The sequence below is a fragment of the Eubalaena glacialis genome, chromosome 7, assembly GCF_028564815.1.
Source record: "Eubalaena glacialis isolate mEubGla1 chromosome 7, mEubGla1.1.hap2.+ XY, whole genome shotgun sequence".
In the NCBI taxonomy this organism is placed as follows: domain Eukaryota; kingdom Metazoa; phylum Chordata; class Mammalia; order Artiodactyla; family Balaenidae; genus Eubalaena; species Eubalaena glacialis.
The window spans coordinates 24,149,984-24,174,207 of record NC_083722.1 but is presented as its reverse complement, the minus strand read 5'-3'; the positions used below and the strand labels follow the sequence as shown (position 1 = coordinate 24,174,207).

General features: G+C 50.9%; 2 protein-coding genes across 2 annotated transcripts; both read left to right on the top strand.

Annotated features, from left to right (window-relative positions):
• Nucleotides 1-204: 204 nt before the first annotated feature.
• On the top strand, nucleotides 205-13,285 carry SLC44A4 (solute carrier family 44 member 4). Its single transcript, XM_061196038.1, has 21 exons — nucleotides 205-293; nucleotides 1,973-2,021; nucleotides 2,489-2,562; nucleotides 2,697-2,775; nucleotides 3,509-3,608; nucleotides 3,691-3,816; nucleotides 3,972-4,032; nucleotides 5,352-5,436; nucleotides 5,520-5,603; nucleotides 5,881-6,116; nucleotides 6,206-6,305; nucleotides 6,808-6,903; nucleotides 7,173-7,272; nucleotides 10,913-11,166; nucleotides 11,253-11,347; nucleotides 11,468-11,571; nucleotides 11,683-11,756; nucleotides 11,965-12,035; nucleotides 12,134-12,228; nucleotides 12,360-12,444; nucleotides 13,043-13,285. Exons 1-21 carry the CDS (start codon nucleotides 260-262, stop codon nucleotides 13,159-13,161), a joined length of 2,121 nt encoding a protein of 706 aa, XP_061052021.1. The 5' UTR covers nucleotides 205-259; the 3' UTR covers nucleotides 13,162-13,285.
• A 294-nt stretch (nucleotides 13,286-13,579) lies between these two features.
• NEU1 (neuraminidase 1) lies at nucleotides 13,580-19,939 on the top strand. The gene is made up of 6 exons (XM_061194953.1): nucleotides 13,580-13,856; nucleotides 14,275-14,467; nucleotides 15,197-15,459; nucleotides 16,070-16,252; nucleotides 16,437-16,659; nucleotides 16,765-19,939. Exons 1-6 carry the CDS (start codon nucleotides 13,695-13,697, stop codon nucleotides 16,989-16,991), a joined length of 1,251 nt encoding a protein of 416 aa, XP_061050936.1. The 5' UTR covers nucleotides 13,580-13,694; the 3' UTR covers nucleotides 16,992-19,939.
• Nucleotides 19,940-24,224: the final 4,285 nt, after the last annotated feature.

Sequence of the window (24,224 nt, the reverse complement as noted above, 5' to 3'; positions counted from 1 at the left end):
AATTCTGAAGGGTTTTCTTACAGCGTGTGAGTCCTTGAGGCCATGGTCCATGAGGCCCGAGCAAGCAGCCCTGACCTGACCCACGTACCAGGCTTGCCTTCCAGCTTCCAGCCCTCCAGCTCAGAGTCTAGAAGGAGGAACTAGAGTGTGTCGGGGACCACAGGCAGGGGTGTGGCTGTGACGTGAGGGCGGGAGGGCGGGGCTGGTGGCAGGTGAGCTGCCAGGTCTCCCAGGCTCCAATCACTCTGGAGACTGAGCCATGGGGGGAAAACAGGACCAGAACGAGGCCTACGGTGAGGCTAGGGGTATGAGGCTGCGGGCGAGGCTGGGGTGGGGGCCCAGGACCCGGCGAGGGAGGGGAGGCTTGCTTGCTCCGGGGAACGGTAGCTGGGCCGGCACCAGGGAGAGGAGCTGAGGGGAGTCGTGGTCCCCAAGGGGAGGGCCCAGGAAACAGCTGATGGAAGGAGACAGAGTCAGGGTCCTCGGAGGAGGATGGGGTGCCCATTGCTGAGGAGCCTTTGGGGTGTGAAGCTGGGGTCTGCATGAGGAAGGGGGCTGGAGTCCCTGGGACGAGGGGGTGATGTCACGCCTGGACTCTGGGCCCCTCAGGACAGGGCCCTGGGAAGCAGAGCCTGAAGGAGGCAGGGTCAGGGTCCTGAGCAGAGGAAGGGGCTCATGGGCTGGGAGGAGTGAGCTGGGCTCTGGGCCGCTGTCAGGAGGAACAGCTTGGGGTTCCTGAGAAGGAGGCGGAGTTTCAGCCTGGACTCTGGGTCTCTGAGGGGAAATGGTGCTGGGGATCTCCCTGCCGGGGTCTGTGAGGAGTGGCAGGGGGAGTGGGTTCTGCTGGGGCTCCCTGAGAGGAGTAGGGGCTGCAGATCTTGGTGGAGAGAGAGGGCTGGGGACCAGCCTCTGGGTTCTCTGCTAGGAGGGAGTCTATCTCAGAGTACATTAGGAATAGGGGCAGCAGACTTCTGGGGTTCCTGTGAAGGGTAAGGCCTGAGGAGAAGGAGCAGGCAGCCTGTCTCCAGGATCTCTGTGAGGAGCAAAGGCTGGGAGGCTGCCCCAAGGGGTCCTGAGGACAAGGGCAGGGGGCGGGGTGGAGGAGTCTGCAGGGAGAGGGAACTGGGACCAGCCTCTGGGGTCCCTGTGAGCAGTGAGGGTTAGGGCCCTGCCTGCAGAGGTTCCTTGGGGTTTCGGGGGTCTGAACTTCTAGTCTGGAAAGGAAGGAACCCCAAGGGAGGGACCTTCCAGAGGCGAGGCTTGGTCCAAAGGGAGTTAGGGGAGGGAGCAGTGGGGACACCCCACAGACTTCCTGGAACAGCTTTGGGTCAATCATTGACATCACGTCTGAGAACCATGGAGGGACAGAGTCCAGAGCACCTGAGAGAATGGACCGCACCCCTCCCCACACTCTTGCTCAGCCCTCTGTCCTCCCTCCTCGGTGCCCACACGGGACCCTGGCTGCCTGGCCTCACCTCCTCCCTGTGTGTACTCAGGGAGGACCAGGAACAGGACGCGCGGCCACAATCTCAACTGCCCAGCTCAGGTGTCACCCTGACTGCTCTCCCAGAGACTGGCGGTAGCCTGGGAACTAAGCTCCCTTCGGGGTGGGAGCTACAGGGCCGCCCCCACCCAGTCCCTGTGGGAATTGATGACGTTGGCTGAGGGCCTTGAGGTGTGAGCCGTAAATGACCCATAAAAAGCTGCCCTTTCCCCTCCCTCCGAGGCCGCCTGGTTGGAGGGCACAGTGACCAGTGAAGCTGCTGACCAAGCCTCGATCCCACCCTTCCCGTTCTCTAATTTCCCCTCCTGCCAGCCCTGCCCCTGTCTATCTCCCCCCCAGACTCCTGAGGGCCAGGTAGGACCCTGGCGCAGCGTAGCTCCTGCTGTGGAAGGGTTTGGAGGGACTGGAAATGGGGCGAGAGACCCCTCTCAATGCCTCACTCTCCACACTCCTCCCCATGCCCTTCAGGGAAACCAGCCAAACATGACCCCTCCTTTCGAGGCCCCATCAAGAACAGGTGAGTTCTGGGCACTGCGCTGGTGGGGTCGGGGGGCGGATGGGGGCGGTGTCTGGGTTTTGCTTCATATTTGCTGAAATATTGGTAAGAAACTTGTGAGGAAAAAACCTCCTGCCCCAGGAGAGTGGTGGCCCTGGGGAGACTGTCGTGTGTGGAGGGGGCACAAGGGGGCTTCCCGGCTGCTGGTGATGTTCTGTGTCTTGGCCTGGGAGCTGGCTACACAGGCATGTGTCCTTTGGGAAAATTCATCCAGCTGAACACTTCTGAACTGTGCCCTTTCCTGTTTTAAACTTCAGAAGAAAGTTTACCCACCCAGAAAAAGGTTTTCTTAAAGAGAATAAAATGAAAGCTACCTACGCCTACTTTCCAGCATCCCCCAACTCTCCAAAGCATGACTCCTCCAGACCATGCTACCCCCCCACTCCCCAGCATCCCCTCTCCAAAGGTTTCCCCCATTTCTCTCCAAGGAGCTGCACAGATATCATCTGCTGTGTCCTCTTCTTCCTCTTCATTCTGGGTTACATCGCCGTGGGGCTTGTGGGTGAGTTTCTGGCAGTGCAGAGCTGGGCAGTGGCTGGGGGACATTATTGTCCCAAGGAGGGACCACACCCACGGCCTTTCCCTCTTAAGTCCCTACCGCACTCCGCTGATTCATCTGTGTGTCTCTGTCTCCAGCCTGGGTGTATGGAGACCCCCAGCAAGTCCTCTACCCCAGGAACTCTACTGGGGCCTATTGCGGGATCGGGGAAAACAAGTGAGTATGAAGGCAAAAAGAGGGGGCAGGAGGGAGGTGAGATGGGGGATGGGTAGGGGACCACTCCACCTCAGCCTCCCTGAATCTCACCACTCCAGGCCACGTAGAACAGCCTCCACTGCTGGCCAGTGGCTTCTGAGTCCCCCTAGAATTAGGAGGCAGCAAAGAGTCATGGTTAAATGCATGGGTTTTAGGGTTCAGAGATGGTCATTTGAATCCCCAACTGGGCTAAGTAAGTTCTGGTTTGTGACCCCCGGCAAGGGACTCAACATCTCTGAACTTTGATTTCTTCTTCTGAAACACAAGGATGATTCCAGAAGCAAGGCTATCAGTCCCAGCATGCAGGAAACATTCAATAAATAATAAAACCACTAACATTTATATGGCATTCCAGGCAGGCAGTGTACTTTACACACACAAACTCATTTAAACCTTGTGAGGTAGGTACTATAATTTTACATGTGATGGAACTGAGGCAGTGAGTGGTTAGATGACTTATTCAAGGTCATAAAGCTGGCTCCAGAGTTCAAGCTCTTAACCCTTTTGTTAGCAGTGGCGATGCTGAATTCCTCTGGGCAATCTTTCAGGTGTCTCCCATACCTCCCCAGCTGAGCTGAGCTTCCTGAGGCCAGGAACTGGGCCCATTGCACTCTTGAGGCACAGCCCTGGCAGTCCCTCTCTTTCCCCTAGGCTTGACCAAGCCCTGATGCATACGCTTCCTTCTCTCCTACAGAGATAAACCATATCTCCTATACTTCAACATCTTCAGCTGCGTCCTAACCACCAACATCAACGGGATCACCCAGAATGGCCTGGAGTGCCCCACACCCCAGGTCAGAGTCTGGGACCTGCCTCTGTCCCCAGATCTCCCCCAGGGTCTTCATACCAGCCCCTCAGCATGCTCTCTGCCCCCAGGTGTGTGTGTCCTCCTGCCCAGAGGTCCCATGGACTGTGGAAACGGCCCAGCTCTCACAGACGGTCAGGCAGGTCTTCTACGCAGCAAATAGGAACTTTTGTCTGCCAGGGGTGCCTGGGGACATGGTGAGCGCTGTCCCCAGTGTCATTGCTAAGGAGGGTCCATAATGAGGGAGGGTGGGAGGGGGAGTTGGGTAGATGATCGTGGTGGTAGAAAGCGGACTCACTCCTTCATCTTGCTCTGTGTCTGTGTGTCTGTCTGTCCTCCCCCCACCCTCCAGCAAGTGCTCCAAAGCCTGAGACAGGAGCTCTGCCCCAGTTTCCTCCTCCCTTCCACTCCAGGTGAGAAGCCACATTCGTTCCTCAGACCTCATCCAGTCCTAGATTTTTTTCCCTCAAACAAGGGAACCAGGCTCAGAGAGAGTCAAGTCACACAGCTTGTCTGTGACAAAATCGGAATGAGCACCAGGTCTTCGTTTTTTTTCTCTGCCGCATGATCATCCTACAGTCAGATCACCAGTGCTTATTATGTACCTGCTGCGTGCCAGGTACCGGGGACAGGTGAAGTGAAGATGAAAACTGCTCCCCTTTTGGACTACATCCTAGGTGGTGAGATCAGAGATGTTCACGAGGCGATTGCATGAGATTGCCATGAGAACATACGTGGGTGAACGTACACACATGCATTTATGTGCAGGCACAGGAAACAGACTGGAAGCATGTTCACCCAAATGTTAAAGTGACTGCGGCTGGGTGGTGGGATCACAGTTGACTTGTTTTTTTTGCTCTTTTTCCCAATATTAAATGTTATTTTTAATAGAAAAAAAATTAACTATAGCATGAGAAAAGATATCCAGCTCTCAAGAGGTACAATAGGAAGTATCTCCAATGAGTGCTCCAAGGTCAGATAGATCTGGATTTAAATTCCAGCACTTTCCAGCTGTGTGGTCTTAGGAAAATGACTCAACCTCTCTGAGCCTTGTTTCCTCATTTTTAGAATGTAAATGCAAAGCAAGCCTGCCTGGCAAAGCTGTTGTGAGGGTCAAGATAAATGGCTCTGTAGGCACATAATAGGTGCCACAGGAGATAGGGGTGGGGCCAGAAGGCTTCCTGGAGGGGGTGAGATGGAGATGGAGCTGAACAGGGCATCATGGATGGGATTTCTGGAGGAGGAAGCGCAAAGGTACAGAGGGGAGGGGAAAGTGGCTGGGCTCAGACGATGGGGCCTTAAAGCCTGGCCGTGAGCGTGGGCACTCTCCAGCGCAAGGCATCTGGAGGTGTCTGGGCAGCAGAGTGACCTAGAGCCCTGGAATGCCAAGGTCCGGGCTGTGCCATGTCTCCCGGGCACTCTGGCTGGGGCTGGATTGAAGGGTGGCAGGGGTGGGCGTGGAGGTACTGTAAGAGGCAGGCCAGAGGGCAGGAGGGTCTGAACCCAGGCAGTGGCAGGGTGGGGAGGAAGGAGCATTACGAGACAGTGAAGGAAGCATGGGCTCCTGGGGCAGGAGCTCCCTTTCGGCTGTGGAATCAAGAGCAGCCCTCTGAGTGGGGCAGAGCCCTTCTCAACTCTGTCCCTAAGGGCACGACGAGCTGGGGTGGGGGCCAGAGACTTTCAAGACAAACTCTGGGCCCTCCCACCCAGTCGCCCGGTTCTCTCCCTCCAGCTCTGGGGCGTTGTTTTCCATGGTCCAATAGTACTGTGCCTGAGCTCCCAGGGATCTCCAACACGTCCATCGCCCAGGGCATCAGGTGGGCATTCCCTTGCCCCTACATGTCTGTCCCGCTCCCCCTTCCCACTCACAGCCCCATCTGACTCTGTCTCTCCGCACCAGCGGTCTTCTTGACAGCCTCAACGCCCGTGACATCAGTGTCAGGATCTTTGAAGACTTTGCCCAATCCTGGTATTGGATTCTTATGTGAGTCACCACATTCCCCTGCTCTCTCGTCCTTCCCTTCTCCCCACTCTGACCCTCTATCCCTTAGCCCACCGTCTGAAACAGAGCCTTTGGGCAGGGGAGGAGGAGCCAGAGCTCAGAATGGATCCCAAGTCCAACAGATTTATAAGAGAAAGCATGTGGGGGGGGTTCTGATCTGGGGACATTGGGGGTTTGAGGAAAGGCATTTGGGGGCCTCTGAAAGGGGAAAGATATGGGGGATGTGGGGTGACCCTCACCTATGTTTCCCTGCCTGCAGTGCCCTAGGCGTGGCTCTGGTCCTGAGCCTGCTGTTTATCCTGCTTCTGCGCCTGGTGGCCGGGCCCCTGGTGTTTGTGCTGATCATAGGGGTGCTGGGCGTGCTGGCATACGGCATCTACCACTCCTGGGAGGAATACCGCGTACTGCGGGACAAGGGTGCCTCCATCTCCCAGCTGGGCTTCACCACCAACCTCAGCGCCTACAGCAGCGTTCAGGAGACCTGGCTAGCAGCCTGTGAGTGCCCTGCCCACCCATGAACGACCAGCCACCCAAGGGCTGCCCTGGCCATGACCCAGGCCACTCTGCCCCCTGTCCACCCTCAGTGATCGTGCTGGCTGTGCTTGAAGGCATCCTGCTACTGATGCTCATCTTCCTGCGGCAGCGGATTCGCATCGCCATCGCCCTCCTGGAGGAAGCCAGCAGGTCAGGGCCCATGTGGGAAGGAGAAGGGGCAGAGGGCAGGGGGGTGGGCCCAGGATGGGAGTGCTGGAAAGGTGGCAGAGCACTGGAGGAGAAGGGCGGCATAGCACAGTGATTAACATTGCTGTGTGGCTTAGCCTTTCTGTGCCTCAGTTTACCCATCTGTAAAATGGGGGTAATAATAGTTCCTACCTTGTAGGGTTGTCATAAGGATTAAATTAATTAGTGTCTTGTCAAGTGCCTAAAACATGAAACAAGCCCTTACTCTCCCTGAAGCCGCCCCTGGTGGCTTCTCTGTGGCTCTAGTTTCCTCTAAAGTTCCCTTGAGCCTGATTTATTCAGTTCAGTTCTTTTAGGGAGCTCCTACTATGTGCCCAGCCTTAGGGGGAAGGAGCAGGCCCTGGAGAGGGCAGAGGTGTGGCCTGTGCCAGGGTCAGCACCGTGAGAGGATGGGTGGGGACTGGGGGGCTAGCCTCACTGGTGGACTGCTCTCACCTCCCTGCAGGGCTGTAGGACAGATGATGTCTACCATGTTCTACCCGTTGTTCACCTTTGTTCTGCTGCTTGTCTGCATTGCCTACTGGGCCATGACCGCTCTGTATCCTTTGCCCACATGACTGGGCCCTCCTGGAGCCCTTGGGGGTGGGGGGCAGGGCAATACTTTTGTAGACAGTGTGCCTTAGTGTGATTGGAAGAAGGCACCCCTTCCTCCCAGCAGACACAGCCCTGCCTTGAAAGAGCAAGCACAGGCTGAATTTCAGCCCCTCTGTGCAGTGAACAACCTGCTCAAGCACCTGGGAAGCGGTTGCTGAGGAGGGGACCTGTGGAGGCCCCCATGTCACCATGCTTTCCTTGACTCCCCTCTGGGTACCTGGCCACATCTGGGCAACCCCAGTACGTGTTCTGGGCGCCCAACGTCAGCTTGTCCGGCTGTGAGAAAGTGCTGACGAATACATCATGCAACCCCATGGTGAGGATTTGGGGTGGACGTGGAGGGGCACCAGTAGGGCTGAGGGGACCTTAGAGAACAACTGGTTCAAATCCCTCATTGTGCAGAGGAGACTGAGGACCAGAGATGGCAAGGGGCTCACTCACGGTCATACAGCAGGCCCCTAGCAGAGCCAGAAAGGGAGTCTGTCTGCAGACTCCAGATCTCCCGCTGAGCCACCCATTGTGCTGCAAGAGGAGGCGTGCTGTGCCCAAGGGCAGGGCCAGGCCCTGGGGCAGGTGGATCTCAGAACTTCTCCATCCCTCTCCAGGACATTTCTCTGCCTAGAGGACCATTAACCACTTCACCCTTTCAGTCTCAGTCCGCTCACCTGTACAATGGAGATAATCTTAATATCTGTGCCTCAGCGTGGCCGAGAAAATTAAAGGATATTGGGCACATGAAAGTGCTTAGTATAATGGCTGGCACCTGATAAGAGCTGATAACTGTAGATGGGTTTTGTTTAGGTTATCTTTAGTTAGTCTTCCTCAGAACACACTGTTCTAGGCAATAGGCAGGTGGGCTCCCTGGGGGCCTGGGAGAGTAGCTGCTACCCCAAACTCTCCCCTGTGAAGTTCCCAGGGAGTGAGGCTGCACTGCTGGGTATTTACTGTCAAAGCTTTCATGTGGCCACCACATCAGAACTGGGACCATGGGCTGTGCCCACAGGCATTAGCCCCACTCTAAAAAAGGAGAGGGAGGTCATTTACATTTAAGGAGGACCCACTATGTGCCAGGCATTGGCTATACAAAGCCCCAAATGAAGTACTTCTTGCTTTCAACTTGCTTATGACCTAGCGGTGGGGACTGACACAAACCCACAATTACATACAAAGTGGAAAGTGGTTATAAATTCTTGTTATAAAATTTCAAACAGACCAGTCCCTCCCTTAGGAAGCTTGCACAAGCCTCTTAGATGGCCTCATCCACCAGAGGGCAGACAGCAGAAGCAAGAAGAACTATAATTCTGCAGCCTGTGGAAGGAAAACCACATTCACAGAAAGAGAGACAAGATGAAAAGGCAGAGGGCTATGTACCAGATGAAGGAACAAGATAAAACCCCAGAAAAACAACTAAATGAAGTGGAGATAGGCAACCTTCCAGAAAAAGAATTCAGAATAATGATAGTGAAGATAATCCAGGACCTTGGGAAAAGAATGGAGGCAAAGATCGAGAAGATGCAAGAAATGTGTGACAAAGACCTAGAAGAATTAAAGAACAAAAACACCTAGAAGAATTAAAGAACAAACAAACAGAGATGAACAATACAATAACTGAAATGAAAAATACACTAGAAGGAATCAATAGCAGAATAACTGAGGCAGAAGAACGGATAAGTGACCTGGAAGACAGAATGGTGGAATTCACTGCTGCAGAACAGAATAAAGAAAAAAGAATGAAAAGACATGAAGACAGCCTAAGAGACCTCTAGGACAACATTAAATGCAACAACATTCGCATTATAGGGGTCCCAGAAGGAGAAGAGAGAGAGAAAGGACCGGAGAAAATATTTGAAGAGATTATAGTCAAAACTTCCCTAACATGGGAAAGGAAATAGCCACCCAAGTCCAGGAAGCCCTCCAAGTCCATCCATGTTGCTGTAAATGGCAACATTTCATTCCTTTTTATGGCTGAGTAGTATTCCGTTGTATTTATGTACCACATCTTCTTTATCCATTCATCTGTTGATGGACACTTAGATTGCTTCCATACCTTAGCAATTGGAAATAATGCTGCTATGAACATTGGGTGCATGTGTCTCTTCCAATTAGTGGTTTTAGGGTTGTTTTTTTTTCAGGTGTACAGCCAGAAGTGGAATTGCTGGGTCATATGGTAGTTCTATTTTTAGCTTTTTGAGACAATTCTCACACTGCTTTCCACAGTGACTGTGCCAATTTACTTTCCCATCAGCAGTGTACAAGTGTTGCCTCTTCCTCACATCCTTGCCAACATTTGTTGTGTTCTTTTTGATGATGGTCATTCTGACAGGTGTGAGGTGATATCTCATTGTGGTTTTGATTTGCATTTCCCTGATGATTAGCGATGTTGAGCATCTTTCCATGTGCCTGTTGGCCGTCTGCATTTCCTCTTTGGAAAAATGTCTATTCAGTTCTTCTGCCCATTTTTTTTTTATATAAATTTATTTATTTATTTATTTATTTATGGCTGAGTTGGGTCTTTGTTGCTGCGCTCGGGCTTTCTCTAGTTGCAGCGAGTGGGGGCTACTCTTCGTTGCGGTGTGCGGGCTTCTCATTGCGGCAGCTTCTCTTGTTGCGGAGCACAGGCTCTAGGTGCGCGGGCTTCAGTAGTTGTGGCTCACGGGCTTTTGAGCGCAGGCTCAGTAGTTGTGGCGCATGGGCTTAGTTGCTCCGCGGCATGTGGGATCTTCCTGGACCAGGGCTTGAACCCATGTCCCCTGCATTGCCAGGCGGATTCTCAACCACTGCACCACCAGGGAAGCCCCGTTCTGCCCATTTTTAAATCAGGTTGTTTGTGTTTTTCATGTTGAGTTGTATGAGCTGTTTTTATATGCTGGATATTAATCCCTTATTGGTCATATCATTTGCAAATATTTTTCCCATTCAGTAGGTTGTCTTTTCATTTTTCGATGGTTTCCTTTGCTGTGCAAAAGCTTTGAAGTTTAATTAGGTCCCATTTGTTTATTTCCTCTGCTTTAAGAGACGAATCTGTGTTTTTTACTTTTTATTAGGGAAATTTTCAGACACACACAAACATGGAGAATCCCTGTACTCAGATTCCATAACCTTCAGCCTTCTGTTCTTGTTTCATCTATTTCCCTACCCATCCCCCACCCCTTGCAATTTTTAAAATTTATTTATTTATTTATTTATTTATTTGGCTGTGCCGGGTCTTAGTTGCAGCACGTGGGATCTTCGTTGTCACGTGCAGGATCTTTGTTGCGGCATGCAGGATCTTTAGTTGCAGCACGCGGACTTCTTAATTGCGGCATGCAGACTCTTAGTTGCAGCATGCAAACTCTTAGTTGTAGCATGCATGTGGGATCTAGTTCCTTGACCAAGGATTGAACCTGGGCCCCCTGCATTGGGAGCGTGGAGTCTTAACCACTGGACCACCAGGGAAGTCCCCGTGCAATTTATTTTTCTCGAGTTTTTAAAGGCAAATTCTGAACATTGTGCCATTTCACCTTTAAATATATCAGGATGGATCTCAACAGATAAGGACTTTTAAAAAGCATAACCACTACACCATTATCACACCAAACAAAATTAATGGTTCCTTACCATCATCTGATACCCAGTCTGTTCAATTTTGCTAGAGAGTGCTTTGGTTGAAGTTGCAGAGGCTGCTCTGGGAGGGGACAAGCTGTTCAAGTGCAAAGGATAGCTAGGCATTGGTCACACTGCCTTCATACCATTAAGGCTTAGTCCACACGGCCTGGGAGCTCTTGTGCCATCCAGAGACTGGAGACTGAAGGAAACTAATTACACTCACACAATAGGCAAGCTGAACCCTGTCTGAACCCAGAGATGGATCTCCTGGAAGGAATGGGCTTCCCCAGTTCTGGGGAGGCTGTTACCACCCTCTGCTCTGGGAGGGCAGGAGCTGGTTGGGAATGAGCCTCCTCTGCCTGCCTCCCCAGGACCAGCCGGTGAACTCCTCCTGCCCAGGGCTGACGTGCGTCTTCCAGGGCTACTTGTCCACAGGCCTAGTACAACGTTCTCTCTTCAACTTGCAAATCTACGGGGTCCTGGGGCTGTTCTGGACCATCAACTGGGTACTAGCCCTGGGCCAGTGTGTCCTGGCTGGGGCCTTTGCCTCCTTCTACTGGGCCTTCCACAAGCCCCGGGACATCCCTACCTTTCCCCTGAGCTCTGCCTTCATCCGCACACTCCGGTAAGCCTGGGGCAGGGGGCTGGGAATTATGAACCCGGGAGTCCTCTGACTACCTGCCTCTGACTACCTCACTAACCCCTGTGCAGTTACCACACTGGGTCACTAGCCTTTGGAGCCCTCATCTTGACCCTGGTGCAGATAGCCAGGGTCATCCTGGAGTACATTGACCACAAACTGAGAGGTGAGTCGAGGTTGGGGGCTGGGCAAGGCTAGGCTGATCAGCTGGATCCTTGGGGGCTGGAGGGGGGGGCGGTGTGCTGTCAGGGGCCAGTGACCAAACATGAGCCCTCCTTACCCCCAGGAACCCAGAACCCTATGGCCCGCTGTATCATGTGCTGCTTCAAGTGCTGCCTCTGGTGTTTGGAGAAGTTTATCAAGTTCCTGAACCGCAATGCATACATCATGGTGAGCCCACTACATAAGCAACCCCTTGCTCCGGGGGCCCTTGATGCAGGCCTCCTACCCTGGCCTAGGTAAGCTCACCACAGGTAACCCTGAACTTTCCACCTCACCCAGATTGCCATCTATGGGAAGAATTTCTGTGTCTCAGCCAAAAACGCCTTCATGCTGCTCATGAGGAACATTGTCAGGTCAGGTTGTCACCCCCCACCTCCGTGATCTCCCACCCATAAGCATGCTGTGCTCAGAAGGGCCTTGAGCTTGGTTTAATCTCTGCTGCCTCCATCTTGAAATGTGAACAGTTTTTGTTTTGCATCTGTCACGGCAAATTATATAGCCAGTTCTACTCCCAGCCCTGCCAGGCCTCTTACCCCCAACCTACCCCAACTCCTTGTACAGGGTGGTCGTCCTGGACAAAGTCACAGACCTGCTACTGTTCTTTGGGAAGCTGCTGGTGGTTGGAGGTGTAGGTAAGGACCAGGGCAGGGAGTTACAGAGGACAGGGGTGCTGGGCAGTTTAAGAGGTGACCTCAGAGGAGTGATGTTGACCTCCAGATCTCTCTCACAGGGGTCCTGTCCTTCTTTTTTTTCACCGGTCGCATCCAGGGACTGGGTAAAGACATTCAGAGTCCCCAACTCAACTATTACTGGCTGCCCATCATGGTGAGTGACACCCCCCAACCCCCCACCCCCATACCTTCCCACTCCCACCCTCCACCCCACCCCCACCCCCAACCCCCACTTCACCCTCCAACTCTCCAAAGGAACCCTAAGGGAAACCTTGCATCTTGCAGACCTCCATCCTGGGGGCCTATGTCATCGCCAGCGGCTTCTTCAGCGTTTTCGGCATGTGTGTGGACACTCTCTTCCTCTGTTTCTGTGAGTCACACCTCCACCTCCTCTCTTCAACTTAAAGGTACCAGATCATTCAGGCTTTTTTGGAGACTTGGTGCTTCTAGAAACAGCGACCTCGTGAGTTACAGGAGCCAGAGCCTCTTCTAACATCCTCAGGGCAGGTGTTTGGGAAGAAAGGAGGGAGTGAGCTCCCAGGCTCCTGGGCTCTCCCAAGACGGAGCATTCCAGGGGAGAGGCCTCTGGTATCTTCCCCTAGAAAATCTAGGAAAGAAGTTAGCCACAGGAGACTTCCCAGCAGGTGGCTGTAGTGAGTGGGGATTTTCTCACCCTACTGTATGCATTCATTCAGGGTTTCCTGTGTACCAGGCTCTGCGCTAAGCAATTGACATGTATTTTTTCCGTTAATCCTTATCACGCTATGAAATATTTTTGACACCCCCCCCCTTTACAGATGAGGAAACTATTACATAACCTACCCAGTAGGTTGCAAAAACTGCCCCCCAAAATCAGCCCGTGGTGGCGCAGCCTGGAAACCAGGGAGCTGTCTCTTTGTCCCTGATTTTCCCGGGGAGTGGGGTTGGCTCCCAGCGGTGCGCTCTTATGAGTCTATGTCGTGCCTCAGTGGAAGACTTGGAGAGGAACGACGGTTCCGTGGACCGGCCCTACTACATGTCCAAGGCCCTTCTGAAGATTCTGGGCAAGAAGAACGAGATGCCCCCGGGAGACAAGAGGAAGAAGTGAGAGGCGCAACTCTGATCCAGGACTGCACCCCGCCTATACAGCCTCCCAGCCTCAACCCGCCTTCCAGAGCTCGATTTTGTAGTAAAAAGATTTTATTAAAAGACTGATATTTTGTTTTCTCAAAGACTCTGGGATTTTTATTTCCTCCTACATGCTGCCCTTTTTAACCTCGCCTGGCTCTTTAAAATAGACCCCGCCCCTATGACGTGACCCAGGTGCCTCGGCCAATCAAAAGGCTCCTGAGGAGTAATGCACGCCCCCTTCTTCACCCCAGCCAATACGCTTCCGGCCGGGGTCACGCGCTCCGGGGCTTCAAAGAGGGCCAATTGGAAAGAGGTAGCTCTGAGGCGCTGAAGGGTCACGTGGGGAGTCGTGCGAGGGCCAAAGAGAATCGCGGAAGCGTGGCGGGCGGGCTGGGATTGGGGCGGGTTTGAGGGTGACATCTGAGCGTTTAAAGGGCCGGGGTCAGTTGACGAATCCAGCCCGCGTCTAGTCCTGGGGGGGGCCAGGGTCGCTGCTGCCGCGAGGGAGAGATGACTACGGAGCGACCCGGCACAGTGACCCTGGGCAGACCCGGGAGACCGCGAATGCTGGGATCATGGGGAGTCTGTAGGGTTCAGGTGTTTGCCGCGATCTTCCTGCTGCTGTTGTCTTCAGCAGGAGTCGGGGCCAAGGCAAAGGACGACTTCAGTCTGGTGAGTCACCCCTCGCATAGCCCCATCCCCGACTCACGCAGGCGGTCTGTGCCCAGTTGTACCCCGGGACCTAGGCTGCTGAGCCCCCCCCCTTCCGAGGAACTCTCCGACCCCGTTCCCTCCTTTCCCAGTCCCTTTCCCTCTCTGGGCCCTTGTCCTCTTTCCCTCTGAGTCTCCTCTTTCGAGCTCCTTACCCTTTTGAGGTCTCTCTGTCCCTGAGGGCTCCTTGTCCCCTCGTAGTCCTTCCCCCGCTCCGAACTCTCCTCAGGGTTCCCCTTCCTTGTTCTGGGACCCTTCTCCCACTCGGGATCCCCATCACCCTGCCTCTCCCAGGGGAACCTGACTCCGAGCCGCGATTCATTCACTCTAAAACCCCAAGTCACGTTTGTTCTGTTGACCCTTCCTCGTCGCTTCGTAGGTTCATCCGCTTGTGACCATGGAGCAGCTGCTGTGGGTGAGCGGGAAGCAGATCGGCTCTGTGGACACCTTTCGCATCCCCCTCATCACCACCACTCCTCGGGGCACTCTCCTTGCCTTTGCTGAGGCCAGGAAAATGTCAGCATCGGATAAAGGAGCTAAGTTCATTGCTCTGCGGAGGTCCACGGACCAGGGTATAAAGATGCCTGGGTCACAAGAGGCTGGATGGGTGGGGAGCTTGACCTGCCTTAGGGCCCTGAGGCTGCTGGATCCCTGAGGAGTAGAGGGAACCTAAGGCGGGAAGGCAGTGATCTGGAAATTGGGCTCACCAAGGAGTTGAACATTCATTCAGACATTTATTGAGCACTTACTGTATACCTGGCATTGTTCTAGGTTCTGTGAATACAGTTATGAACAAAACAAAGCAAAAATCCTTGCCTTCACAGGGCTTATATTCTACTGGGGTGGGGGGAGACAGACAATAAACATAATAAATAAGTAAATGTATTTTTTGTATTGGAAGCTGATAAGTACAGTGGAGAAAAATGAAACATGGCAAGAGGTATGGAGAGCGCCAGAATTTGACTGTAATTTTAAGTAGATGACATTTGAGCAGACTCAGAGGAGGTAAGTGAGCCTGGAAGAAGAGCCAGGCAGGTGTAACAAGCTTAGACAGAGTTCACCACCACCACCAGCCCCCCCCCCCCACCAAGGAGGGGAGTATTTGAGGAATGAGAAGGAGTTTGTGTGGCTGGATGGAGTGAGCAAGGGTAGAATAGATAAGGTCTGAGAGGTAAGGAGGGGCAGGTCTCGTGGGGCCATCATAAGGCCTTGGGTCCCTAGCAGCAGGTGAAAATTGCAGCGAGTGGTGGAAAGGGAACCTCCAGAGAGCTCACCCTGGGTTTCTTCCCTTTCTTCTTTAGGCAGCACATGGTCTCCAACAGCTTTCATTGTGGACGATGGGGAGAGCCCAGATGGGCTGAACTTGGGGGCAGTGGTGAGCGATACAACAACAGGAGTGGTCTTCCTTTTCTACTCCCTCTGTGCTCACAAGGCTGGCTGCCAGGTGGCCTCTACCATGCTGGTGTGGAGCAAGGATGACGGCGTTTCCTGGAGCTCGCCTCGGAACCTCTCCTTGGACATAGGCACTGAGATGTTTGCCCCCGGACCGGGCTCTGGCATTCAGGTCTCTGTCCTGAGATGGGTGGAGGGAGGTGCCTCGTAGAGAGTCTGCCCCGTTATGGACTCCTTTGCAAAGAGAAGATCCTGTGAAGTCAGATTTTTCTGTCTTAGGTGGCATTCCTTGGAAGAAAGGGACATACTGGGAGGAACACCCTACCAAGGGAAGGTGGAATTTTGCCATTGGCTTCCCATTTGGGGGTTGTCAACAGGGCTGCACTAATCCATGTGCAGATTAGAAAAAAAATTAGAAAGTCCTGTGCAGATTAGAAAAAAGCCCTCCTTTGGGCAGACACAAGCCTGTGCCATGGTCCACAGCTTGGCCTGTGAGCACAGGTTGGGTTTAAGCTCCCAACTCCCCCTGTGGCTAGGCCCCCTTGTCCTGTGCACAGCCTGTCCAGAGTACACCCTGGATGTCCCGAAGGAGCTTATTCTGCCAAAGAGCTTCTTAATTCAGACAGTGGGTGTTTGTAATGCTTGTGGAAGCCTCAGCAAGCAAGGACAGAACGGAAGGGGACAAGGTGTGTCCTCACACTTAGGAGGTGGTGGGTTCCCCTCCCCTGCCTCTGAGCCCCCTCAGTGTCTCCGTCTGTGGCACCCCTATCCTTTTCCCACAGAAACAGCGGGAGCCTCGGAAGGGCCGGCTCATTGTGTGTGGCCATGGGACGCTGGAGCGGGACGGGGTCTTCTGCCTCCTCAGTGATGACCGCGGCGCCTCCTGGCGCTATGGGAGTGGGGTCAGCGGCATCCCCTATGGCCAGCCCAAGCGGGAAAATGATTTCAGCCCCGACGAGTGCCAGGTCAGGAGTCCATGGGCTGTCCCCCACCCCGTCAACCTGCTCTGTCCTCCAGAGCACCATTCCACTCACGGACCCCGGGCCTGGCTGCCCAGCTCCGTGCCACCCAGCCTTGCTCCCTCAGGGACAGGGCCCTTTGCCCCGCCCCCACCCTGCATCTTCCTGAAGCCCTCTTCTCTCCGCTCAGCCCTTTGAGCTCCCCGATGGCTCAGTGGTCATCAATGCCCGGAACCAGAACAACTACCACTGCCGCTGCCGAATCATCCTCCGCAGCTACGATGCCTGTGATACTCTGAGGCCCCGTGATGTGACCTTTGACCCTGAGCTCGTGGACCCTGTGGTAGCCGCAGGGGCTGTAGCCACCAACTCCGGCATTGTCTTCTTCTCCAACCCAGCCCATCCAGAGTTCCGTGAGTATCTGCCAGGTGGGGTCGGCGAGGAGCCCCCGTGACCTAGAGAAGGAGGCCTTCTCTAGGGGGAGACCTTCCTTCCCCTGACTCTGCTGCTGTTCCCAGGAGTGAACCTGACCCTGCGCTGGAGCTTCAGCAATGGCACCTCATGGCAGAAGGAGACGGTCCAGCTGTGGCCGGGGCCCAGTGGCTACTCCTCACTGGCAACCCTGGAGGGCAGTGTGGGCGGGGAGGACCAGGCCCCGCAACTCTATGTCCTGTATGAGAAAGGCCGGAAACAGTATATAGAGAGCATCTCCGTGGCCAAAGTCAGCGTCTTTGGGACACTCTGAGCTGTACACCTGCCAAGAGGGTAGAAGGCCCTGGACTCAGCCTCAGGACCATGGGTCTGTAGAGGGTCTACTGGAGGAGCCTAGAAGACGGTTCCACCTTCCTTTAGAGTCTAGCGTTTTGCAAAATCAACTTCTCTTTGACAGGGAAATCATTCCTTAGGACTAAAAACCTGGCTTCTCCCACATAGGAAGAGCTGCCCACACGTGGGAGCACTTCTCTTCCACATTGCTGGGTCTGCCCCCCTGCCCTTTCTGCCCTCTCAGGGCAGTGATTGGTCCTTTTCTTGGACAGGGCTAGGTGGGCCTGTAGCATTAAATAAATGTGAACTCAGGGAATTGGGGAAGGCTTACCACTTTGGGGTAAGATGCTGGCTTTGGAGAGGGTTGGTGAAAGTTCCAGAAGGGCAGGACATTTGGTTTCAAGGTAAGGAACGAGGTGCACCACCCACTTTGACTATGTATGAATCAAAATGTTTATAACTTAACGTTCTTAATGAAGGAGAATGAATATTTGCAGTCTCTGTGGTTCTGTCAGTGCACATCTTCATGTCTGTTTTCCTGGTGCACACGTATGGGACTGGGAGTGAGTTTTGGGGAGGAAGCTGCTGTGCTTATTGCCTGTGAAAATCTGTGACTTTGGCAAATCAAATCCTCCTTTCTTTTTCGCATTCCTTCTTATCACAGAAAAACAGATTGCTCTTAACAAGTGTAGTGAGGAGTAGGAGGAGGAGCCTCATAAGATAATTAAAAACTGGCTGTTTTGTATTTCTAAGGTGGGGTGAGATACTATCCTCCATGAAACAGGGAGCAGGTGTGTAAAATGCAGATGAGAAGCCTCTCCCAGGCCAGCCTGGCAGAGAAATAAGCACTGTGGCAATTATGTGAGAAAACAACATCTCATCCTAAAGGAGATGCTGTGAAAAGAACCTGGGCAGCCTGCAGCTGAGTGGGACAGCCACAGCTTTTCTCCATATGGAAAGAAAATGCAATGCCTGGATGAGATGGTAGGAATGTTCAAGACATTCTTTTCTTCTTTTAAAAATATTTATTTATTTATTTGTTTGCTTATTTATTTATTTATTTATTTATTTAGCTGCGCTGGGTCTTAGTGCCAGTTCTGGCATGCAGGATCTTCATTGTTGGTGTGGGATCTTCATTGCAGCACCTGGGCTCCTTAGTTGTGGCATGCAAACTCTTAGTTGCGGCATGCATGTGGGATCTAGTTCCCTGACCAGGGATCAAACCCGGGCCCCCTGCATTGGGAGCGCAGAGTCTTATCCACTGCGCCACCAGGGAAGTCCCTGCACATTGCATTTTGATGTTTCTTAAATCTCAGTCTACAGTAGTTAACACCTCCTATCCTCTCTTCTTTCTCTCTCTCTCTTTTTTTTTTTTTTTGATACCGTCTACACAGAAATATGTTCATTTGTCCTGTAGAACGTTCCACTCTCTGGATTCATCTGTTTCTTCCTCAGGGTGTCATTTAACTTTTTTCCTCCATCCCTTGTATTTCCAGTTATCAAACCTGAAGGTTTAATTAGATTTCAGATTCCACTGGGTGAGGGAGGCGGGGGACAAGATTCCTTCCCAGGTGCTCTGTGTTTCCTATTGTGCTCCCTCAGGAAGCAAATGCTGCCCGCTTGTCCCTCTCTGAGTAAAGCTGAATTGAGTGATGGGTTCAGATGGCCATAGCCTGAGCCCTCCTTTGTAAGGTTTCCCCATCAACCTTCCAACTGACAGTTTCATCCACAGATGAGTTTTGCCTGAATCAGTTATTTCATGAGGGGTTGTGAAATGTTGGTTTTTGAATTATTTTATTCTGTCCTCATTTATTAGCTGGAATTCTTTAGTAAAAAGGAACTGTCCCTCATCAAGGCTGTTGGGTTACCCTGAAGCATGATTTGTATGGGAAAGTCAGGATAAATGCTTTATTTCTCCCCTTAACTTGCCAGGTCTCAGAGTAACCTGATGTAATATTTTACCTTGGCCAGTAAACCACATTGTTACCACACAGGACACACATACAGAGGCAGCATCTATGGGCCTGCGGGGGGACATCTGAGGGAAGAAATATGCAGAGACGAACACAGGCAGCATGGCCGGGGAGGGCCGGCTCTGCTCTTCTAACACAGGTGGAGGAATAGATATGACGCAGGAAGTGCGGTGGGAGGGTGGCATCTGCAGCAACTGGGACATTTGCTCTCCACTGCCACTAAAAATGCACATCTGAGAAAGTCTCGCTAACAACTTTCTTTATCAGAAATAATGGAGGAGAGAGAGGAAATGATACCATGAATGTCCGCCACATGAGCTACTGCCTCGTGAAGTAGACGTGGCAGGGGGCTTGTAAGGAAGTGATCATGTTCCTTCTTCATAGCCAAGAACCCTCAGCTAAGAGAGAGGCTCCTCAAGGAAGGATCTCCTCCCCTGGAGGTGGCGGAGTGGAGTCATTATAAACCAGAGTCCTGGCCCTACCCCAAACCTGCCTGTAGGTTCAGTGTCTCTAGAATCAGTCCAGGACCTTGCTTTTTTTTTTTTTTTTAAATGTATTTTATTGAAGTGTAGTTGATTTGCAATGTTGTTAATTTCTGCTGTACAGCAAAGTGATTCAGTTATACGTATGAATATACGTTATACGTATATTCTTTTTCATATTCCTTTCCATTATGGTTTATCCCAGGATACTGAACATAGTTCCCTGTGCTATACAGTAGGACCTTGTTGTTTATCCATCCTATATGTAATAGTTTGCATCTGCTAATCCCAAACTCCCAATCCATCCCTTCTCCACCTCCACTCCCCGTTGGCAACCGCAAGTCTGTTCTCTGTGTCTGTGAGTCTTTTTCTGTTTTGTGGATAAGTCCATTTGTGTCATATTTTAGATTCCACATATAATTCCTCTAATAATTGGCGATGTCGAGCATCTTTTCATGTCTCTTTTGGCCATCTGTACATCTCCTTTGGAGAAATATCTATTTAGTTTTTCAGCCCATTTTTCGATTGGGTTGTTTTTGTTTTATTCATTTTGTTGTTATTGAGATATATGAGCTGTTTGTATATTTTGGAAATTAAGCTTTTGTCGGTCACATCATTTGCAAATATTTTCTCCCAGTTCGTAGGTTGTCTTTTCATTTTGTTTATGGTTTCCTTTGCCGTACAAAAGCTTGTAAGTTTGATTAGGTCCCATTTGTTTATTTTTGCTTTTATTTCTATTGCCTTGGGAGACTGACCTAAGAAAACATGGGTGTGATTCATGTCAGAGAATGTTTTGCCTATGTTTTCTTTTAGGAGTTTTATGGTGTCATGTCTTATATTTAAGTCTTTAAGCCATTTTGAGTTTATTTTTCTGTATGTTGTGAGGGTGTGTTCTAACGTCATTGATTTACATGTGGCTGTCCAGCTTTCCCAACACCACTTGCTGAAGAGACTGTCTTTTCTCCATTGTATATTCTTGCCTCCTTTGCAGGGCCTTGCATTTTTTTTCAAATAAATTTATTTATTTATTATTTATTTATTTTTGTCTGTGTTGGGTCTTCATTGCTGCACACGGGCTTTCTCTAGTTGCAGCGAGCAGGGGCTACTCTTCATTGCAGTGTGCGGGCTTCTCATTGTGGTGGCTTCTCTTGTGGCGGAGCAGGGGCTGTAGGCGTGCGAGCTTCAGTAGTTGTGGCTCACAGGCTCAGCAGTTGTGGCTCACGGGCTCTAGAGCGCAGGCTCAGTAGTTGTGCCACACGGGCTTAGTTGCTGCACGGTATGTGGGATCTTCCCAGACTAGGGCTCGAACCCATGTCCCCTGCGTTGGCAGGCGGATTCTTAATCACTGCGCCACCAGGGAAGTCCGGGCCTTGCATTTTTAAAAGGAGAGTCTAACACTGGGGTCTTTGGGCTGCACTTTGAGAAACTGTCTCTTAGACGTTTTAGCCTAGACTTAGGAAGACTAGATTTCAAAACACTGAAGAAAAGATCTCAAAAGAGAAACTGTTTCAACAGGAAGAATTTGTGTTTAAAAAACACCAATAACCATAAAAGATGGCAGGGACCAAACCTGCCTGTTTACCTGGGCATCTTAAACCCCGCCACAACACCTAGCACATGGTGGATGCTTAATACAGGAGGAAAGACAAGTCCAGGATGGGTAAGGAGCTGGGCCAGTGTTTCTAAGCGTGGTTCCAGGTAGGTGGCAGCCACTCCCTGGGAACATGTTAGAAACGCTTGACCTTCCCCCTATGCTGACCACCCCTCTCCCCACCAGACCTGCAGAATCAGAAGCTTTGGGGGTGGGGCCCAGCACTCAGTGTGTTAGCAAACCCTCCAGGGGATTCTAATGCACATTCAAGTTTGAAAACCAGGGTTAGAACACAAGTCAGGGGTGCAGAAAGGGTTGAAGAATTGTTGGTTGGTTGGCTTTTTTTAATATAAAGGGGGAATTAGAAGGAGTGGCAGGAGACTGAAAGGGGAAGGTATGTGCTTATTTGTACAAATAGGACAAAGTGGACTTTGAAAACTACAGCCTGGTGGGTGCCACCTGGATCAGCAGCCAAATTCTAGCTTGGAGCCCTAACCCCCTGACACAGGCCCTTCTGCCCCCCTTCGAAGCCTCTCACCCCTCCCCCCAGCCCCTTGGCTCAGCATTGAAAGGACTCTGGGCTCTCCCTGTTGATCAGGCTGCCCTTAAACAATAGAAGGAGGCTAACAAGTAATATTGAGCAGCAAATACCAGGGACCAGGCACCAGGTACACTTTCTCACTAATTCAGTCCTCACAACCAGAAGTCATTATCAGGAAGGAGCAGGACGAGGTCCATCATTTTTGCCCAAAAAAAAGGATTAGGAAGGAAGATCTAAGACAAAGGCTTGCATTTCTTTTTGACAAAAAGCAAACACACACACACACACACACACACACACACACAAAAAGGACTTAAATTTACCACAAGGAAAGGGTAGGTCTTCCCTTTCCTAATATTCTGGATAGAATATTTTTTAAAACACATTTTTAGGGAATTCCCTGGCGGTCCAGTGGTTAGGACTCTGCGCTTTCACTGCCGAGAGCCCAGGTTCAATCCCTGGTCCAGGAACGGAAATACCGCAAGGCACGTGGCTCGGCCAAAAAAAAACAAACAAACACATTTTTAGTGTAGGGCTTAGTTGGTGAGAAAGTAAGGGAAATCTTCAAAAACCATAAATAATGGACAGCAAGAGCACAGAAAAACAAGTGAGCCCTGGAGCTGGCATTTGCCCTGAGGACATCAGTCAATGCTCAGTGACCAAATCAGGATTACAGTGGATCACAGATTTGTAGTCAGGATATAAAGCCAAGGTCCTGAGAAGTTCTGGAAATCGTGAAAGGAAAATCAAATGGAGTTGGTATTGCTAAGAGAGCTCTCTAAAATGGAGCTGGGAGGCCATTAAGGAAATGTGACTTATACACATCTCAGCCTGGATGGAATCTGACCTTTTGACCTTATGAAGTCATCCAGAACACCTGCTAGAAACTCAAGATACATATAAAGTAACTCGTGACAGTCTACTTATCAGACCCCTACCCTAAAACAACCTGTGATTCCCTGTGGACAAATATTTTCTGATTTAGTCAATCATAATTCTCGCCAGGCAACTTTTAACAACCTTGTGGCTTTGTGCCTTTATAAGCCCCTGACTCTTTCTTTTCCTTGGAACACACTTTCGGGGTTACCCGAATCTGTGTCTCCCTAACTGCAATTCTTAAGACTCCAGATAAACTATTTTCTTATTTGCAGCCTCCTGCACTATTGTTTTTTTAGTTGACGAAGTTAAAAAAGAACATTTTTCCCACCCCCACCCCGGGGTGGGAAAGCAGTACTGCCCTGGGTGCAAAATTTAAGAGAACACCAAAAAACTCAGGAATCAAGATAAATCATGTTTTAGTGCAATTAAAAAAAAGGCAAATTGGCAAACTACAGCTCGCAGGCTGACTACTCTTTGTAAATAAAGTATCAAAAGGCCACATCTTCAGTGTGGGAACTGGCCTCCATCTTTGCTCTGGATAGAGGGGGGAAAAAGAAAAGGAAAATAAATAAAAGTATCTGGAAAATTCCTAACAAAAAGTTCATACTCCCGTGGGATTAACGCCAGAAGTCACATTTCCTGTGGCCTCCAAATCTGCCAGCCACACATTTAGCAGTACCTGGTCTTAAGCTCAGTGGTGAGTACATGTTGTTTATTAGTCTTCTTTAAATTGTACATAATTATTATATACACTTTTGTGTATAATAATAAGTAGAAGGAAAATTAAAAATAAAATGAAATAGAAAGAAATAAAAGGAACAAATAAATAAATAGAAGGAAAAAGATAAATGGAGACCTCTGGGTAACTTGGCAAAAATACAACCACAAAGGGACTTCCCTGGTGCTCCAGTGGTTAAGAATCCGCCTTCCAATGCAGGGGACACAGGTTCGATCCCTGGTCGGGGAACTAAGATCCCACATGCTGCAGGGCAACTAAGCCCACGCTCCACAACTAGAGTGCCCATGCACCACAACTAGAGAGCCCATGCGCTGCAACGAAAAATCCCGTGTGCCACAACTAAGACCCAACACAGCCAAAAATAAATAAATAAATATGTATATATATATTTTAAAAAATACAACCACAAAGGTGGTGTCCAGAGCGAATGCCAACGTGCATCAAGAGAGGATGAGGTTGGAGGGAAGAGTGAAGATGCATAATCAGCTTTATGCTTCAGTATCTTAAGTCCAGCTAACTTTGTGATGTTCCTATCAACCAATTTAAGGGAGGTGTGTTGTTTAACTTCCACTAAGCTTGGTTTAGGTGTTTTGGAATCCCTGAAGCCGTTGAAGTGCCCTTGCCATTGGAGGTGGGAGCCTGGTAGAGAGCAACTAACATGTTCCTTGGCCACGATTCTAAAAGGAGAGGTCAGGGGAAGGCCAGCGTCTCTGCACATCTGAGTCTCAGCAAGGCGTTTGATAAGGTCAAGGGGACCACAGGGAAATTTCCTGGACCCATGTATACAAAAAAGAGGGGGAATTCATTTGCCACCACTGGAGGACAATTTTACACCAGCCCCTTACACACACAATACTGTAAATACAGGAAAAGAATGAATCATTTCTCCTACGTTTGCGGTAGGAAAAAGTAATTCAGGTTAGACAAAGTACCAGTTGGTGAGATGACTTATTACTTGTTTTACAGAAGAATGTCAGCAAATAAGTGTAGAAAGAATAATCAAATTAG

Bases quoted from the DNA above. Each gene is read 5' to 3' on its own strand.
- SLC44A4 (XM_061196038.1), top strand. From the start codon at position 260: ATGGGGGGAAAACAGGACCAGAACGAGGCCTACG. The intron at 2,776-3,508 runs GTGAGTATGAAG...TCTCTCCTACAG, and splicing joins TGCGGGATCGGGGAAAACAA to AGATAAACCATATCTCCTAT. The intron at 6,904-7,172 runs TCCTTTGCCCAC...CCCCTCTGGGTA, and splicing joins TGGGCCATGACCGCTCTGTA to CCTGGCCACATCTGGGCAAC.
- NEU1 (XM_061194953.1), top strand. From the start codon at position 13,695: ATGACTACGGAGCGACCCGGCACAGTGACCCTGGGCAGACCCGGGAGA. The intron at 13,857-14,274 runs GTGAGTCACCCC...GTCGCTTCGTAG, and splicing joins CAAAGGACGACTTCAGTCTG to GTTCATCCGCTTGTGACCAT. The intron at 16,253-16,436 runs GTCAGGAGTCCA...CTCTCCGCTCAG, and splicing joins TCAGCCCCGACGAGTGCCAG to CCCTTTGAGCTCCCCGATGG.